Raw genomic sequence first — 20,105 nt, 5'->3', positions numbered from 1 at the left:
TTTATCATCTTTTATTGGATTCCTATTTGCTTTATTTTGAAGCAACTTTAAGGGAAGTGACCCCGAAAACAATATCATGACTTGCATTGACTTGCCCACTTGTAAATTATTAATTCAGTCTCTTGTCATTATATAGGAATTTGCAAGGAGATGTGTTGTTTGTTATTTTCTTGATAGGAGGTCGTTGCTTCATTTGACTTAGTGGCTATACATAGTAATCTGATGTGGCTATTTAGTGGAAAATCAATAAAAGGAGCTATAACAATCTGGTTGCTTCACTGCCATTAAACACAGGGCTCTTTCTTTCCTGTCTCCTTATAAAATGGACTCCATTTAAGAGATCATAACCTATTTCATTATGAACATAATTAAACCATTGTTATCAGCAATAAGAAAAGAATTCAACACCGAGGACTTAAAGTATATATGAATTCAAGCACTTAATATTTGCATTATTGCGAAACAGAAGACAAGGACAATAATGGAGGCGTGGAAAGTAGGACAAGTGGCCCCATAATTCAGTCCTACTTTGTCAGTTTTTCTACTTTGCATTACCGTGGAACAACTTCAAGGAAAGTGAATTTACATTTGCATTACTGTGAAACACTTCAAGGAAAGTGAATGTACAATTTGTGCGACGACTTTGCATTGACTTGCCAGCTTTTAATTCTTTTTAGCTTCACAATTCATTGATGCTCTTCTCACGGAGATCATCTGCTTGTTGCTGCTAAATTTCTTGAGTGTGCTTGCTTCCCGAACTTAACAAAGACCTTCTAAAGATAGAAGTATCAGTTCACTGTCTCCCTGAACCAGGTAAACTGTTTATACCTGTGTGATTTATGTTTATCTTTGATACTAGTAATTAATCAGAATCTTAACTTATAACATAAATTCATCTTCCCATACCTTCCGACACAAGTTGGGCATTTATTTTAGTTTCCACATAAATATTCACCTTGTCCACTTTTCAATAATTCATGTGCTTCATTGTTCATTTTCTTCTTATAGATAATAGTTTGGAAGGAGATCTGCTTGTTGCTGTTTTCTTCACAAATTTTGAAAGAGATCTTGGTTTCTTGCTTTTACAAACTTAAGACCCTCTAAGGATACAAGTACCATCTCATCTACCTCACTTGTCCAGGTAATTCAACTATTTAACATAGATTTGGGTTCATGTTTTCTGGAGTCTTAGATTCATCATCTTTCCTCCCACTAAATTATTTTGATTCTTTGTTTTGTGTCATACCTCTATTTTCTTAATTAGGCATATAATTCTAAAGACTATAACACATAAGATTTTCACCTTTATTAACACTACTAATTTTCCTTGTTAATTTTATGGCAGTTTGTTTCTTCTGCCTATGAAGTTTGCGCTTAACAAAAAGACAAGGAGGTTTGTGGATCATTTTAACTGACCTTTTGGTTTCATCTTTCCAAATAATTTGAAGAACAAACCAGGTATATATCCTGAAGGTCATTACTCTCACAATTTATTCCTGCAATTATTTCTTAATTAATGTCTTTGTGGGATACATTGGTGTTACCACAAGCTTCCTTACTTATGTTTAGATTATATTAATCCATAATTGAAATTTTTTTGGATTGTTCAAACAAATATTAATTAATATTCTTTAGTGTCTTTGATGTTTATCTTTATTGAACATTAGTTTTTCCTCTCTGTCCCTCCTTTTATTGATGATGTAATTAACATCCAAGAATTTGTGATAGCTATCAACATGGAGGGAAAGAAAAATAAATCATTTATTAATTATTTATGGTCTATATTTACTTAGTTTTGCTTGAAAGTGAAATATTAAGGAAAATTTGAAGGAAAATATAAAAAATAAGATAAAAGAAATAAAACACTTCGTAATGCTTTATAAAAATATTACAGATGCTTCATACAGTATTCTAAAACGGAATTTAAGAAATACAGCAATTAAACAATTCATTACTAATTAATCCAACAATAGAAATTCAGAATTTTAGTTAAAAACAAAAATGCTTTTACATATATATTTTTGATATTACAAGAACAAATACAAATTGCAGTCATGACAAAACAAATGATTACATTCAGTGTAAAATATCAATGAACAAATTATCAATAAAATAAATAAATAAATAAATAACTAGCATAAAAGTAATATCGAACTTACACATCTTCCTTACCATTGAAACAAAGCTTCATTGACAATTTTATCTTTGTTATATTCAAACATTACAGGTGGAGGAAGAATCTTAATATACGTTGGGTTTTTAAACTGCAGTGAGCTTATAATATGGATTGGATATTGTCATTTGTTGAAGTGATAAGGAGCTTTGGGGGTCCATACATAAATCATCATCGGAAACTTGAAGATTATATGAATGAGCTTCGAGGAAATGTGAATAGTCTAAATTCCCGAAAGCGAGACCTCGAATTAAAAATGGAAGCAGAGGAGCGTTGTGGGAAAAAGATGAAGAAAGAAGTGGCGAACTGGCTCAAAGATGTAGAAAAGGTAGGCAATGAAGTGAAAACCATCGAAGAGGAGTTCCGTTCTGTTTCATTCTTGTCACGTGGTCGTCTGGGAAGTTTTGTTTGCGAAAATATTGAAAAAGTAAACAAAATTTACCAACAAGGTAGTTTCCCTGATGGTGTGGCAATTGATGGGCCTCCAGCCACCGGGGTGACATTACTAACACCAAATCTAGAAGGTGAAATCAATGTAAAAGAACAAATTTGGAAGTATTTGATGGGTGATAAGGTTGGAATGATTGGAGTATGTGGAATGGGTGGCATAGGGAAAACTACCATTATGAAGCATATCAATAATCAATTGTTGAAGGATAATCGGTTTGATCAAGTGATATGGGTCACCGTATCAAAAGAATTGAATATTTTCAAATTGCAAGAAGATATTGCAAATTCTTTGAAACAAGCTCTTCCAACGGCTGTATTGCAACGAGCTGCAAAATTAAAGGATATTTTGGAGGGAAAGAGATATGTGTTGATCTTAGATGATGTTTGGAGACGGTTTCCTCTATTAGAAGTGGGAATCCCTGAACCAATATTAGGTATGGGGAGGAAAGTTGTACTCACTAGCAGATTGATTGAGGTCTGTGAGTCTATGGGTTGTGAGGTGGTCAAAGTGCAACCGCTTTCAAAGAATGAGTCCATGAACTTATTCTTACATCACGTGGGGCCTAAAGTTGTACAGGATCAAAATTTAAAAGACATTGTCGATAAAATTGTTGAGAAATGTGGCGGTTTACCACTTAGCATTGTGTCGATCGCCGGGAGCATGAAGAAGGTAGATGATATTTGTGAGTGGAAGAATGCACTAATTGAATTAGAGGAGCGTGTGAAAAGTGTGAAAGGATCGGATATCGAAATATTTGAGCATTTGAAGTTTAGTTATGATCGTTTGGAAGATCAAAAAATCCAAAATTGTTTCCTATATTGCTCCTTATATCCTGAAGATTATATAATTAGAAAGGTAGGATTAATTGAAAATTGGATAGATGAGGGACTCCTTGATGGCTTACACACCAGAGAAGCAATGCATCACAGAGGTTATAGCATTTTAAATAAGCTTGAAAATAATTGCCTATTAGAGAGGGCTACAAGTTTTTATGATGAAGAAGCAGTTAAGATGCATGATGCTTTAAGGGACATGGCGTTGTTGTATATTAAAGGTCATCAGTTCATGGTAAAAGCAGGTATGCAATTGAAAGAATTCCCAAGTGAGCAAGAATGGACAGTGAGTGTTGAGAAAGTTTCCTTGATGCAAAATCCAATATTAGAAATTCCTCCTCACATATCACCTAAATGGCCTCATTTATCAACTTTGATATTGCAAAAGTGTGGCTTAAGAAATATTCCAGAATCTTTTTTTAAGCACATGCCTGAGTTAAAAGTTCTAGATCTTTCTCGTAATAGAATAGTGGGTCTACCCAATTCGATCTCTAACTTGAAAACTCTCAATGCATTGATACTTGCTGAATGTTGCCAGTTAAAATATGTGCCTTCGTTGGTAGAGCTAAGAGCACTGAGAAAGTTGAACCTTTTGTATACAAGAATTGAAGAGGTCCCTCATGGCATAAAGATGTTAGAAAACTTGAGAGATCTTCGTATGAGGTCATGGGCTTTAAAAGAGCTACCAGTAGGAATATTACCGAGGATTTGTCATCTCCAATGCTTAATGCTAGAGGATACGTTTGTAAAGGGAGAAGAAGTAGGCCAATTGAGGAAGCTTGAGTGGGTTTCATGTTCATTTCGCAACGTGCAAGAGTTTAATAAATACGCAGAGTGTACACAAGGTAAATGCCCTACATCTTTCATTTTTCAAGTGGGACTTGTGCCTTGGGTGCGACCACCACCTCCACCTGAGCCTTTCGATGGTTATTTTCCGTGTTTTCCAAATTTTAAAAAAATTGAGAAACAGGTTAAATTCAGAGATTCGGAGATAGAGAGGTGTGATGATAGGGTGGTCCCACATGACCTTCAAACTTTAACTATTGAGAAGTGTGATGATTTCAAATGTTTAAACAACATTCCTTTGTTTCGTAAGGCGACTGACTGGAAGAGATGTGAAATTAGGGAGTGTGAAGGGATGGAGTGTGTGGTTGACTTGTCATTATCGTCTTGTGACGCACTTGACAACATTGAGGTGTTAAGGCTAGATGACTTGCCAAACTTGCGTGAAGTTGTGAGAGTAGGAGTAGGAGTAGGAGTAGCGGTTGAATTTGAATCTACCTCTCATGCTCCACCACCACCTACCATCTTCTCTTCCCTTAAAAAATTGGATCTGTGTTTTTGTTCGAAAATTAAGAAGTTGTTTCCAGTGGAGCTATCACAGGGCCTCCAAAACTTGGAGGAAATTCATGTTGAACGTTGTGAAGAAATGGAGGAACTAATAGCATCAGAAGAAAATCACAAAGAAAAAGGAACAACATTTATTCTTCCCAAATTAAAATCAATGTCATTGGAACTCTTACCAAAACTGAAAAGCATTTGCAGTGGTGGACTTATGATTCCTGCAGATTCTCTCCAATTTCTTCATATAGTTGACTGTCCAGAAGTTAAGAGGATCCCTTTGTCTCTTCGCCTTCTTGAAAATGGGAAACCATCTCCTCCTCCTTCTCTAAAAGAAATCACAGTATGGCCGAGAGAATGGTGGCAATCAGTGGAATGGGATCAGCCTAATGCTAAGGATGTCCTTTCTCCCTTTCTTCATTTTTAATAGAATGAGATGGAGAAGAGCTATTCGATTAAATGTGGCTCCACGGCCCTCAATGGTACAATGCCCTCTCGCTTCTTGTTAAAACTGCAAACATTCTGTTTTTTTTTTATTCATTTATCTCTTTCTCATTTGGTATATAATTGCTCTTCTTTTTATAAAAATGAAAATAACGTTTTTAATTTAATGTATGCCGGTAAAATCCCCAATTGAATACCTTTTTATGTACTGAATCTTCTTACCTCATTCATCCACAAAATGATGCATAAAACTTTCTCCTTCTCAGTCCAAACTTTATAGCAGTACCAGCTATGGCTTCTTTGAAACTCAATTTCTATGTAAACCCATTTCATGTATAACATTGATCTTAGCCCTTTTATTTTTCTCTCTTCTCAACATAGGTATTGGAGAGATATTACTGGTCATGACAAACCACTAATTAAAAATTTGTCTTTACCCTGCAATTACAAACAGAGCATCCTCTATTTCTTATAAATGTTTAGAAGCACTTCTCTGAAAGTGAGTAAGCAGCTAGCCAAAAGGCCTTAGCTAAAGATCAAAAACAAGATTACTACCTCTTCAGATCACTAATCTGTCCATTAGCTATAAAACTCTTTTTGAGCATTTAGAAAGATGCCTAGCTAATCTCAGGACATCATGAAATAAACTTCAAATTTTTATCAAAGAAATTTAGCCCCCTATATTGACAAGTTATCATAAATCTAAATGTTTGTTACTTGTTTTCTACTGCACTTTGTGTACAGTTCATTGATGAAGAGTCAGTCAATCACATCATCCTATAAAAGAATGCATGATCTATCAGCCTGGTATTTCTATTTTATATTTCAACCATACAAAATGTCTCAAATAGAAATCATTGATCACAGGACTTGTTCTGAACCAAACTGATGATACAAGACTTCACATGGAATGCAGAAAGCCAAGCATGCACTAGTTCAGATAATGGAGGAAGAGGTTGTGGTTGCGCCTTTTGTTTTGATAATTTGATTGATTACAGACAGTTTCAATCAGTAGGGCAGGATCTATATGTTAGAGTGTCTGCTTCAAAATCAGGTATGAGTCTACATTTTCTCTTGTTTTCATTACTTTTTTTTGTTCATATATGCTTTTCTTTATCAAATCCCGTCATACAGAATTGAAAGATAAGCTCAGGATGGAGCTTGCTGCAGTGATTAGAACACTACTATCCTGTGCTTTCAAGGCTGTTTAGTGTCAGTTATTACATTTACAGAAGCCCCAGAAAGTTGAAAGGTAACTTTGATATATCCTTCACAAAAATGCTCATTTTGATCCTTTGTTAAAAATTACTTTGTTAATAGTGATGCTAGCAAATCAACATGCAGTTTCTTCAATGCTTATCATTATGAAAATAGAGTTTTTAATGAAGCAAATGACTGGAGATGCATGGTCTTGTGTGATCTCAAAAACCACATCAGCTTTTTGTCCAATTATCTAGCTCAATCAAAATGCATAAGAATCTATCATATTTTATGGTGAATGCCAAGCCTACTTTGGCTACTGTTTCACAGAAACAAAAGACAATAAGGAAAATGATCAAGAAAATCAAGGCCAAGATGAAGACATGGAGCTTCCAATATTTGAGCCTCCTACCATAGCTCGTTCTACTGATAGCTTTTCTGTGGACATCAAGCTAAGGGAAGGTGGTTTTGGAACTGTTTATAAGGTACAAGTTGCATCATATAATTGAAGTTACCTTAAGTGCAGAGAATTTGTCCTTATTATTGAAGCTCAATCTAAAATGTAGTTTTCCAGGGGACACTAGCAAATGGACAAGAAATTGCTGTGAAGAGGCTTTCAAAGAGTTCTGGACAAGATTGAAAGTGTTTAAAAATGAAGTAAAATTGATTGCCAAACCTCAACATCAGAATCTTGCAGGGCTTCTTGGGTGGTGCATTCACAGAGAGTAAAGACTGCTGGTTTATGAGTACATACTTCACAGAAGCCGTCACTCATTCATTTGTGGTCTGAATCATTGAAAACCTTTCAATTTAGTTTGGTTTATTGCTTCTCTTATCATAAATATTTCATACATTTTACACATGGTGCAGTTTGCTGCTTCCAAAGATCAAAAATGATATTGGACTGACATGAAGAGAATACATACCAATTGCCAGAGCAAACAAGAAGTAAAGGACTGAATTGGTCCAAGAGTTTGGGAATTATCTGCGACAATGCTAAGGGACTACTCTATCTTCATCAAGATTCAGGATTGAGGATTATTTAGAGATCTTAAAGCTAGTAACGTTCTGCTTGATAGTGAGATGAATCCAAAATTTTCAGATTTTGGCTCGGCTAGAACTTTTGGAGGGGACCAAATTGAAGGGAATGCTAAAAGAGTGGTTGGAACTTAGTAAGTGTCACTTTATTTCATAATGTCTACAAATCCTCATATATTTATTGCTTTAAATGATGTTCTGCAGTGGTTATATGGCACCAGAATATGCTATTGATGGACTATTTTCGGCAAAATCAACTGTCTTTAGCTCTGGTATATTACTGCTGGAGATATTACGTGGGAAGAAAGATAGAGGCCTTTACCAACCAACTCAGAGCACCAACCTTGTTGAACATGCCAGTTTCAGCAGATTTTTTTTTTTTTTTGGACTTGGGGGAAGGGGAATTTGAACCCTGCTCTTTAAGCAGGGATTATAATCAAATTTTAGTTGCTTATCTTGGACTGATAAAACCTAAAAGGGTTTCAATTTGTTGCAGGCATGGAGATTATGGAAATAAGGCACCCTTCAGAACTTGTTGAAGAATGCTTAGAAGAGTCTTGCAACCTCTTAGAAGTGATACAATGCATCCATATTAGTCTTTTAAGTGTACAACAGCATCCTGAGGATAGGCCAAGTATGTCATCTGTGATTCTGATGTTGGGAAGTGAAACTAAATTGCCACACCCATACAACCTAGTTTTATTGCTGAAAAGACCACTTCATGAAGAAGGTTCTTCATCAGACAAGCATGTATCTTCTTCGACAAATGAAATGACTGTGTCAGTACTAGATGCTCGATCAAAGTTTTGTACAAATGTTAGCAATATTTTAGCATTGACTCATTGACTATTAATTATTTTTTTCCCCATAATTTAAAGTTTGGTTCAAACTTTCGGAATGTTAGCAATGACTTGCAGCATTGACTCATTGACTGTTAATTAATTTTTTCCCCATAATTTAAAGTTTGGTACACACGTTAGCATTGTTAGCAATGACTTGCAGCATTGTCTCACCTACTATTATTTTTTTTCCCATAATTTAATTTTAACGATGACTTGCTGCATTGACTCACCTTTCCCAACGATTATTAATTATTTTTTCTCATAATTTATTATCTCTTGGCACCAAAGATTTATATTAATATTTGGACAGGAGATTTTCCTAGCTGCTATCATCTTACCTTCGCTTTGCTTTGCTGCTTCTTTTTTCTGATTTTAAACAGCGGATGATGGAATGGAAATACCCCAATTCATAACCAATACCCACGGAATCATAAACAGGCTATTCTGGAAGAAGACAATGATAAAACTGGTTTCTTCAACAATTTATCTTTTCAAGTAATCTGAAATGGCTATTAAGCATATATAGTTTCTTTCTCATTACTTATATCAAGGGATAAACTTGTTGTGCATAGTTAATTAGATTCTTCAATCATGTTGCAGATGCAAACAAATTACAGCTCAAAGCCTCCTGCTCTGGCTCTGCTTCAGATCATTACTAAGATGTACAAACGTCAGACAAAAATTATAGAAAAAATTAATTCACAACCAGCTGGGAAGTTGACATATAATAAATGGTTCCGGTGATTCTACCATCATCTTGAGAATCGACAAGAGAAATCTATACATAAAATTATTTTGACAGCTTACATAAAATTATTTTGATTCTTTCTTTATCGTGCTTTTATTCTCTTAATTACGCTGAATTAATTATAATATGAAAAATGGGGCAAAATGAAAAAACTGATCTGTGATGTATTTAATGAAAACATCTTATGAATACTGATTTGGGGTTAAAGTCTTCTTTTCCCGAGTAGGATTATGGATGAAAGGAGGGAAACTCTAAGACATTGTTTCTTACTTGTCATGTTGGACTTATTTAGTGTAAGACTGACAGATTCAAGCTAACTTCTTAACCAGCTTGTAATTTATATATTTAAGAGTCTAATCAAAATCAACCAATCATAGTATAATTGATGGGAAAAAAAAAAAGAAAGAGAAAGGATTCTCAAATTTTCAACCTAAAAAAATATTCTTTGTTCTTTGGCCCTACTCACATTTAAGAGCTCTCCTACCTACATGACAGTTGAGGACTGCATTTACTATAAAGTAGCTTTTCTGCTATCCATAAACTGCTTGCCATTAATGTTAAGGCCCAGGTAGAGCAGAAGACAGGTAATGGTCCGAGTCTAGATATTTTGAACCTTTACCTTAAGACATAAAATTTGATAAGATTTTGCTGCCCTTGTGAAAGAAAGTTGTGACTTGTGAAGGCAATAATGAAGGAGAGTAGAATAAGTGGCCCCATAATTCAGTCCTACTTTGCCAGTTTTTCTTCTATTCACATTTGTATTATTGTGAAACAGCTCCAAGGAAACAGACTTCACAACATATGCGACGACTTTGCATACTTTTAATTCTTACTTGCTTCATAATTCATTAATTTTCCTCTCACGGAAGATTAAGATTAGGATTTTCTTTTAATTTGGCAAGGAGATCATCCGCTTATTGCTGTTTATTTTTCTTCAACATGCTTGTTTCTGAAAATTAATAAAGACCTTTTGAGGAGAAGTATCAATTAATTCACTGCCTCACTGAACCAGGTAAACTGTCTATGCTTATTATTTGTTTTCATCTTTGGTAACGTTAATTAATCAGAATCTTGCCTTACAACACAAGCCCATCTTAACATAAGTTCCATATAAATATTCATCCTGCCCACTTTTCAATAGTTCATGTTCTTCATAATTCATTTTCTTCTCGTAAAGGATAATTTTGAAGATCTTGATTTCTTGACAAAGTTTGCAAGTATAATTTCTCATAAAGGATAATTTTGCATTGACTTATTTGCTTCATAATTCCTTCTCATTATATAGGAATTTGCAAGGGGATCTGCTTAGTGATATCAACAAGCTGAAGCATCTACGCTTATATTTTTCATCTTTGGTAACATCTCTGAATCTTACCTTCTGGCACAAATTCATCTTTCAACAAACTCCATAAAATTTCTTTTTTGGTTCTTTCTCTTTAATATATGCTTCTATTCTTTTTCCTTTTTTGTCTAATTAGGTTGAAAATAATTCAACTTTGCATTGAGTTGCCGATTTTAATTCTTTCTTTTTAATTGGGGAAAGAGGGATTCAAAGCCTACTCTTTAGAAAAGAATCATACATCAACCAAAAAGCCAATTGATTGGGTGCTACCTACTTTAATTCTTTTTTCTTCATAATTCATTGATTCTCTTCTGTCATAGGATTAGGATATTCTTTTTTGCAAGGAGATAATCAATTTGTTGCTGCTATTTTTCTTGACTGCAATTAATTAAGGGTCTTTTCAGGATACAAGTATCACTTCACTGCCTCACTGAATTAAGTTGTCTATACTTATGATTTAGTTTTATCTTTGATAACATTAATTAATCAGAATCTTAAATTATAACATAAATTCATCTTATTATAAGTTCCATGTAAATATTAAGACACAAGTTGGGCATTAATTTTAGTTTCTTACATCAATATTATTCCCACTTGTCAATAACTCATATGCTTCATTATTCATTTTCTTTCATAGTGGATATTTTGGAAGGAGATCTGCTTGTTGCTATTTTCTTGACAATTTTTTGCAAGGAGATCTACTTTTGCAAACTTAATCAAGAATCTCTAAGGATAGAAGAAGTACTAGCTCATCTGCCTCATTTGACTAGGTAAATTAAACTATTTAATATAGATTTGGGTTCATGTTTTAGATTCATAACATAAATTCATCATCTTTCCTTCATGTAATTATTTTCGTTCATTGGTCTGTGTCATGCTTCTTTTCTCTTAATGAGGTGAAAAATAATTATAGTTAGTGAAAACTGAAAATGAATGATTCTGAAAATTTTAGCACATAAAATTTTCATTTTTATTAAAATAATTTCCTTGTTAACTTTATGTCAGTTTGTTTGTTCTGGCTAAGAAGTTTGTGCTGAACAAAGAGCCAGGGAGGTTTGTGGATCATTTTAATTGACCTTTGGGTTTCATCTTTCCAAATAATTTAAAGAAGAAATCAGGTATTTTGAATGTCATTCTCTGTTTATTCTTGCAAGTATTTTTCAAATGTCTTTTTTGAGATATATTGTTGTTTTCACAAGCTTTCTTGCTCTAATTATCAACAAGGGGTACTATTCCTTACTTATGGTTAGATTACACTATTCAAAATTATTAATATTTGCTTGGATCTTTGATTATTATTATTATTATTATTATTATAGGTGATGTTATTGAAAACTAGATTTAGCCTGTGCAATGCAAGGGTAATGATTTTATTTACAATATATATTTTTAATTTAGAATGTTGATAACAACATAAAATATATGATTTTAATGAAAATTTTCCCGTGCAATGAATAATGTCATAAAGATCTTGACAATTATTCATTAGGAATATTCAAGGAGCCTCAATTGAAAATCTTTAGGAATATTCAAAATGCATAATATTTGCTTTGGTCATTGATGTTTAATATTGTATTATTATTTTTGGCCTAGATGATGTTTATTGTTATCCAAAACTATATTTAGTCAGTTCATTACAAGGATGATGATTTTATTTAAAATAATTCTTTTAATTTAGAATCTAAATAGGAACATAAAAATTTTTCAAAAAAAAAAGTTGGAAGTATGCATGTTAATGAATAATGTCTTAAAGATCTTGATAGTTGGAAGAATAAATGATTTTGATGAAATTTACAAATATGAGCACAGTAAAACAATTTGCTAAAAAAAATAAAGAAATTGAATATTTTAGCAAGGAGGTTGAAATACATAATTACCAAATAATAATAAATCAAAGAGGCCAAAATACATAATTACCAAATAATAATAAATCAAAGAGGTCAAAATACATATAAGGATCGAATTGAATAATTCAAAGAGATATACAAAAAGAAGAAGTCAAACTTTTGATGATGGAATTGAGAATAAGGAACCATATAAACTAAATATGAGTAGACAAAATATATGGAAAAAAAGGATTAAAATAACGTAAGCAACTATAGTCTCTAACAAAAATGTACCAACATCTCATATTTGTAAGGTAAAGTAATAAGTAACTATATAAGGTAACATTTGAATGTAAATTGTTGACTGACTATTAAATTAGTAATAAGTACAGACAATAAAAGCTTTGTGAAACAATTAGAAAGGAATGCAATGGAATCAATGAAACTTTTATTAGTATAAAGTTTTTCTTTCGTTTAAGTTATGCTACCAAATATATACTTTTGCGTGAAAATATCCATTTTCAACATTAAATGGAAATTTCTATATTCATTTAGGCTAACAATTAGAAATTCTTACTTTATCTAATTTAAATTTGTATTAAATGTGTAAAATGAATAAATAAACTAATCAAATGTACTAAATTTTTTAGGACTGTTCAAAAAAATATTAATTAATATTCTTTAGTGCCTTTGATGTTTATCTTTATTGAAAATTAGTTTGTCCTCTTTATCCCTCCTTTTATTGATGATGTCATTAATATCCAAGAATTTGTGATAGCTATCAACATGGGGAAAAGAAAAATAAATCATTTATTAATTATTTATGGTTTATATTTACTTAGTTTTGCTTGAAAGTGAAATATTAAGGAAAATTTGAAGGAAAATATAAAAAATATGGTAAAAGAAATAAAACATTTGGCAATGCTTTATAAAATATTACAGATGCTTCACCCAGTATTCTAAAACAAAATTTAAGAAATACAGTAATTAAACAGTTCATTACTAATTAATCAAACACCAAAAATTCAGAATTTTAGCTAAACAAAATTGCTTTTACATATATATTTTTTGATATTACAAGAATAAGTACAAATTACAGTCATGACAAAACAAATGATTACGTTCAGTGTAAAAAATCAATGAACAAATTATCAATAAAATAAATGAATAAATAAATAACTAGCATAAAAGTAATATCGAACTTACACTTCTTACTTATCATTGAAACAAAGCTTCATTGACAATTTTATCTTTGTTATACTCAAACATAACAAGTGGAGCAAGAATCTTAATATACATTGGGTTTTTAAACTGCAGTGAGCTTATAATATGGATTGGATATTGTCATTTATTGAAGTGATAAGGAGCTTTGGGGGTCCATACATAAATCATCATCGGAAACTTGAAGATTATATGAATGAGCTTCGAGGAAATGTGTATAGTCTAAATTCTCGAAAGCGAGACCTCGAATTAAAAATGGAAGCAGAGGATCGTTGCAGGAAAAAGATGAAGAAAGAAGTGGAGAGTTGGCTCAAAGATGTTGAAAAGGTCGACAATGTAGTGAAAAACATTGAAGAGGAGTTCCGTTCTGTTTCATTCCTGTCACGTGGCTGTCTAGGAAGTTTTGTTTGCCAAACTATTGACAAAGTAAACAAAATTTACCAACAAGGTAGTTTCCCTGAAGGTGTGGCAGTTGATGGGCCTCCAACTATCGGGGTGACATTACCAACACCAAATCTAAAAGGTGAAATTGATGTAAAAGAGCAAATTTGGGAGTATTTGATGGGTGATAAGGTTGGAATGATTGGAGTATGTGGAATGGGTGGTATAGGGAAAACTACCATCATGAAGCATATCAACAATCAATTGTTAAAGGAAAGTGAGAAGTTTGAGAAAGTGATATGGGTCACCGTATCAAAAAATTTAAATATTTCCAAATTGCAAGAAGATATCGCAGATTCTCTTAAACAATCTCTTCCAAAAGATGAATTGCAAAGAGCAACAACATTAAAGGATATTTTGGAGAGAAAGAGATATGTGTTAATCTTAGACGATGTTTGGAAACGGTTTTCTTTATTGGATGTGGGAATTCTTGAACCAACATTAGGTATTGGAAGGAAAGTTGTACTCACTAGTAGATCGATTGAGGTCTGTCAATCTATGGATTGTAAGGTGGTCAAAGTGCAACCGCTTTCAAAGACAGAGTCCATGAACTTATTCTTAGATCATGCGGGGCATAGTGTTGTACAAGATCAAAATTTAAAGGACATTGTCAACAAAATTGTTGAGCAATGTGGTGGTTTACCACTTAGCATTGTCACAATAGCCGGAAGCATGAAGGGGGTAAATGATATTTGTGAGTGGAGAAATGCACTAATTGAATTAGAAGAGCGTGTGAAAAGTGTGAAAGGATTGGATGTTGAAATCTTTCAATGTTTGAAGTTCAGTTATGACTATTTGAAAGATCCAAAAATCCAAAATTGTTTCTTATATTGCTCCTTGTATCCTGAAGATTTTATGATTGAAGAAGTTGAATTGATTGAAAATTGGATAAATGAAGGACTCCTTGATGGCTTAAGGAATAGACAAGAAATGCATGATAGAGGGCATAGCATTTTAAATAAGCTTGAAAATAATTGCTTGTTAGAAAGGGCTTATGTTAACGAAGGAGTTAAGATGCATGATGTTTTGAGAGACCTGGCATTGTATATTAAAGGTCATCAATTCATGGTAAAAGCTAATGTGCAGTTGGATGACCTACCAAGTGAGCAGGAATGGACATTGAGTGTTGAGAAGGTTTCTTTGATGCAAAATTCAGAATTAATAGAAATCCCTCCTCACATATCCCCTGAATGTCCTCATTTGTCAACCTTGTTATTGCAAAACTGTCACTTAAGAAGGATTCCAGAAGCTTTCTTTAAGCACATGCCTGGGTTAAAAGTTCTAAATCTTTCTGGTAATTCTGAGATTGTGGATCTACCCAATTCCATCTCTAGCTTGAAAAATCTCAATGCATTGATACTTGCTCATTGTAACATGTTAAAATATGTGCCTTCATTAGCAGAGCTCAAAGCACTGAGAAAGTTGGACCTTCTTAGTACAAGCATTGAAGAGTTTCCTCATGGTATAGAAATGTTACAAAACCTTAGATATTTTCGTCTAAGGTCAAGGCATCTAAATGAGCTACCAAGAGGAATATTAGTGAAGATTTCTCATCTACAATGCTTACTGGTAGCGTTACATTTAAGGGGGGAAGAAGTAGGCAAATTGAGGAAGCTTGAGTGTGTTTCATGTTCATTTTGCGACATGGAAGAGTTTAAGAAATATGCAGAGTCTACACAAGGTAACTGGCCTACATATTTCAAATTTCAAGTGGGACCACTTGTGGGTTTTTATACTGGGTATTCCTCAGATTTCAAAGGAATTGAGAAAAAGGTTGAATTCACAGATATGGAGATAGAGAGGTGTAATGATATAGTGCTCCCAAATGACCTTCATACTTTATGTTTTGTGAGGTGTAATGATTTCAAATGTTTAAGCCATATTCCTTTGCTTCGTAAGGCACTTGACTTGAAGTTATGTCAAATTAGGGAATGTTCTGGGATAGAGTGTGTGGTTGACTTTTCATTATCGTCTTGCGACGCACTTCACAACATTGAGGTGTTAGAACTATATATCTTGCCAAACTTGCGTGAAGTTGTGAGAGTAGGAGTTGCAGTTGAATTTGAATCTACCTCTCATGCTCCAACACCACCTGCCTTCTTCTCTTCTCTTAAACAATTATATGTGATTGGTTGTTCGAGGGTGAAGAAGTTGTTTACAATCGAGCCGTTGAAGAGCCTCCAAAACTTAGAGATAATTACCGTTCTACGTTGTGAAGAAATGGAGGAAATAATAGCATCAGAAGAAAATCACAAAGAAGAAGGAACAACATTTATTCTTCCCAGATTAACAACATTAATCTTGGAAGAATTACCAAAATTGAAAAGCATTTGCAGTGGTGGACTTATGATTACTTTGTCTCTCCAATGTCTTGAAATACTTGAATGTCTAGAAGTAAAAAAGATCCCTTTGTCTCTTCCCCTAGAAAAAGGGAAACCATCTCCTCCTCCTTCTCTACAATATATCAGAATAGGCCCGAGAGAATGGTGGGAATCAGTGGAATGGGATCAGCCTGATGCTAAGGATGTCCTTTCTCCCTTTCTTCGATATTTATGAGTGGTAGGCTCTTGCTTCTTATTAAAAATTGTAAACATTGTGAGTTTATTTTCATCTCTGAATTTCTCATTTGCTAAATAATTACTCTTTTTTAATATCAAAATAAAACCAAGTCTTTAATTTTTTAGTTTTTAATATAAAAATAAAATCTCCAACTCGACACCCTTCAATCTGCATTTCTTGGCCAATTGCTATCTGACACGTCCTACATCCCCTCCTATTACCCCCTCCCATCCCCTTCCTTTATTTTCATTTTTAGTCACATGTTTCAAACTTGGTTTTAATTTTATTCAAATTTAAAACAATAAAAACACACACTCTATGCACAAAAATAATAATTAATTACTACTATAAATAAAACTCTAACACTTGAATAAAATACTTTGATTATTATGAATTAAAATGTTGAAAGATATAATAAAATGACTAAAAAGTTTTCAATTTGCCGCAGGCTTGGAGATATGGGAGGAAGGAAGGCACCCCTGTTGAACTTGGTGATCAATTCTTGGGACTATCCTGCAACCTATCAGATGTGAGACAACGCATGCACACTGGTCACAAATGGTTGATGAATTGGAAATCATTTAACACAAGTAAGTCATTGAAGTTATGTTTGTCCAATGCGGAGAATGATTAGAGGAATAAGCTTCATATTATCGGGAAATACAAATTATCTGGAGCCTCAATGTTTATAATTTGTTTTCTGCTGCGCTTTGTGTATACTTCATTCATCAAAAGCCAGTATTTCTATTTTATACGTCATCCATCCAAAGTGTCTCAAATAGAAATCATTGATCACAGGACTACACATGAAACGCAGAAAGCAAGCTTGGATGCTTTTCTCATTTGCTCCAAGAGACTACTTTGACAGATATGGACTTTGTGGTTCAAAAGGGAATTGTGATGGTACTCAGCTTCCACTTTTTAAAGGATTCAAGCCTTAATTCCCTGAAAGCTGATGTTTAAGCCTGAATTCCCTGAAAGATAGAACTCATCAGACTGGTCCCAAGGGTGTAAGCACAATAAGCCATTCAACTGCCAAAGCAGAGATGGATTTATCAGATTTAGAAGATTCGAAAATGCCAGATGCTACACATTCTTGGGTGATTAAACCTATGAATCTCGAGGGATGCGAGGCTAAGTATCTACAGAACTATTCCTATATGGCATACACTAGTTCAGATGTCAAAGCTAGTAACGTCATGCTTGATAGTGAGATGAATCCAAAAATTTCAGATTTTGGACTGGCTAGAACTTTTGGAGGAAACCAAACTGAAGGGAACACTAAAAGAGTGGCTGGTGTTAACTTGTAATGCTTGCATCCACGTAAGCATGATGAAATATGTACTCCACCAGGATTTTGTGTAAAAAAAAAATAGGAGTTTTTTTTTTTTTGGTTCAAAGATTGTGCCTGTACGTGTTAAGCTGCATGAAGTTGGTGTGTTAAATGTTTACACTTGTTAATGGTTCAAGCACAGGTGTTAGTGTTCTGTCAATGTTGTATTACTTGATAAATATGTACTGTTTTTATCAATGAAATATGCAGACCAGATTTGTTAACAACATAAAAACAATCCCTCTGTTCAGCTCTGTTTTACCGTCCTTTAACAGAGCATTATTCTTCCTTGCTGTTAACAGCTGGAACTTAGTAAGTGTCACTTTATTTTCATAATGTCTACATATGCTCATATAGTTATTTCTCTTGATAATGTTCTGCAGTGGTTATATGGCACTGAATATACTATTGATGGACTGCTTTCAGCAAAATCAGATCTCTTTAGCTTTGGTATATTATTGTTGGAGATAATAAGTGGGAAGAAAAAATAGAGGGCTTTACCATCCAACACAGGGCGGCAACCTTGTTGAACATGTCAATTTCAGCAGATATTTTTATAATCAATTTTTTGTTGCCTATCTTGGATTGATAAAACCTAAAAGGGTTTCAATTTGCTGCAGGCATGGAGATTATGGAAATAAGACAGTCCTTTAAAACTTGTTGAAGAATGCTTAGGAGAGTCTTTGCAATCTATCAGAAGTGATACAATTCGTCCATTATCTCTCTTTTAAGTTTACAACAGCATCCTGAGGATAGGCCAAGTATCTCATTTGTGATTCTGATGTTGGGAAGTGAAACTGAATTGCCACACCCCAAACAACCTAGTATATAGTTTAAAAAAAGTCCACTTGAAGAAGATTCTTCATCAGACAAGCATGTATCTACTTCGACAAATGAAATGACTGTCAATACTAGATGCTCGATGATTGATAAAACTGTATTCTTACCTCTTTCCATCTCCAAGCCAATATTATAAGCTAACGATCAGTATGTTTATTTCCCTTATGCTTTGATACCAGTGGTTTAGTTCCAGTTTGAGCTTAGTGCCTTGCAAGTGCCTACTTGCGGGTAACGTTTTACGTATATATTTGATTCATGGGGACATTTACAAGATGACTGCACTGAAGCTTCATAAAAATCAGAAATAAGTATTCTGTGCAAACTGAAAAGTTTGGTCTTTTCAAGGAAGACCGTTTTACTAGTCAACGATCATCAGTTTAAGTATGTTTGCTCTGTAAAATCTGCCAAACTGAAAAGTTTTTCTATGAGTTTTACAAGCTCTGAATGTTGAAACAAAAAGACATTCTGTCTTTCATGTTCACCAACAGCGTTTTACTGATGGAATCGATATCTCCACCTCCTCCCAGTCTGTTAGTGATGGATGGAATCCTTGAGCTTGGTTTCTTTAGTCCTGGAAGCTCTAAGAATCGTTTCTTGGGAATTTGGTACAAGAAAGTAGCAGTTAAAACTGTTACTTGGGAACTAATAATTGCCCAGCTGAACACCCTTCAAATTTTATTTGCTTTTATTAAAAGCAATAACAAGGCTTGATTTTCTCATCAGTGTCAGGATTCGCAATTCATTTTTGAAGATGGGGCTATATTTGAGCTTGATCCAGATAACCATTATCAGCTTCTATTTACCAAAAGACACAGCCTGGAAGTAAATATTATTGACAACACTCTGCAACAAAATCATCTGTGGGAACATGACCTTGTTGCCAACAAAGTTGGGCTTTGCTCCTTCCACTTACAATTAATTGATTTTGGGGATCTTTCGACTTCCCCTTTCTATTTAGTCTCTTTCTTTTTTCTTTCTTTATTTGTATTGTAATTTATTCAAATACCCAATATTTTACTATACTTCAGTCTCAAATTTGTTGTAAGTCACATGAGAAGTATGGCATGGTATTAGCTTACTTTCTATATGTACCAAAGCAGTGTCAATTGAACAAATTCATTTCTTTCTTAGATGAAAGGGACTTAGAACCTCCATTGTCAACACTTCCATTGTTTAATCACTACCCACAAATCTCATCAAAATTAAAAATTCTATCCAATTGAATCTAGTCAACGAGTGTTAGAATATACCAAAATAAATGTCACATCAACAAAGCTTGTCCTTAGTTGGCAACTAATCTATTAAATTAGGATTTTCTTTCTTTAAAATTATGGGTTTGAAAGGGGATTTTCCATGTTTGAGGAGGTATACATTGTTTATATACAAAAGCTAATTCAACAGATCCAAAAGAATTAATGTTGCCACTCATCTCAAGACCAAAACACCTGAACATTAAATGCTATTCAATCTCCA

General features: G+C 33.6%; 2 protein-coding genes across 9 annotated transcripts; both read left to right on the top strand.

The window, feature by feature from the left end:
• Positions 1–592: 592 nt before the first annotated feature.
• LOC148761462 (putative disease resistance protein At5g63020) lies at positions 593–8,383 on the top strand. Of its 4 annotated transcripts, none has more exons than XM_088807975.1 (10): positions 593–813; positions 1,009–1,141; positions 1,346–1,458; positions 2,271–5,280; positions 6,110–6,296; positions 6,377–6,494; positions 6,773–6,927; positions 7,017–7,226; positions 7,313–7,614; positions 7,685–8,383. In XM_088807975.1, exon 4 carries the CDS (start codon positions 2,283–2,285, stop codon positions 5,223–5,225), a length of 2,943 nt encoding a protein of 980 aa, XP_088664101.1. In that variant the 5' UTR covers positions 593–813; positions 1,009–1,141; positions 1,346–1,458; positions 2,271–2,282; the 3' UTR covers positions 5,226–5,280; positions 6,110–6,296; positions 6,377–6,494; positions 6,773–6,927; positions 7,017–7,226; positions 7,313–7,614; positions 7,685–8,383. The 4 variants fall into 4 exon arrangements, with proteins under 4 accessions (XP_088664101.1, XP_088664102.1, XP_088664100.1 ...); XM_088807976.1 differs by having other exon boundaries at positions 2,228–5,280; positions 7,977–8,383; XM_088807974.1 differs by having other exon boundaries at positions 2,228–5,280.
• Positions 8,384–9,738: 1,355 nt separating this feature from the next.
• Positions 9,739–17,952, top strand: LOC18593746 (disease resistance protein At4g27190-like). Of its 5 annotated transcripts, none has more exons than XM_088808004.1 (7): positions 9,739–10,082; positions 10,356–10,425; positions 11,109–11,182; positions 11,418–11,530; positions 13,556–16,459; positions 16,908–17,049; positions 17,258–17,952. In XM_088808004.1, the coding sequence occupies exon 5, from the start codon at positions 13,568–13,570 to the stop codon at positions 16,454–16,456; it is 2,889 nt and encodes a 962-aa protein (XP_088664130.1). In that variant the 5' UTR covers positions 9,739–10,082; positions 10,356–10,425; positions 11,109–11,182; positions 11,418–11,530; positions 13,556–13,567; the 3' UTR covers positions 16,457–16,459; positions 16,908–17,049; positions 17,258–17,952. The 5 variants fall into 5 exon arrangements, 3 of the variants coding, with proteins under 3 accessions (XP_088664130.1, XP_088664129.1, XP_088664128.1); XM_088808003.1 differs by having other exon boundaries at positions 11,050–11,182; positions 11,440–11,530; XM_088808002.1 differs by having other exon boundaries at positions 11,050–11,182.
• The last annotated feature ends 2,153 nt before the right edge of the window (positions 17,953–20,105 follow it).

This window comes from Theobroma cacao, chromosome 7 (assembly GCF_053813885.1).
Source record: "Theobroma cacao isolate CCN51 chromosome 7, ASM5381388v1, whole genome shotgun sequence".
NCBI classification, from domain to species: domain Eukaryota; kingdom Viridiplantae; phylum Streptophyta; class Magnoliopsida; order Malvales; family Malvaceae; genus Theobroma; species Theobroma cacao.
This window is presented reverse-complemented; position numbering and strand designations above follow the sequence as displayed.

Coding starts and splice junctions, on each gene's coding strand:
- LOC148761462 (XM_088807975.1), top strand. CDS start 2,283: ATGGATTGGATATTGTCATTTGTTGAAGTGATAAGGAGCTTTGGGGGT.
- LOC18593746 (XM_088808004.1), top strand. CDS start 13,568: ATGGATTGGATATTGTCATTTATTGAAGTGATAAGGAGCTTTGGGGGT.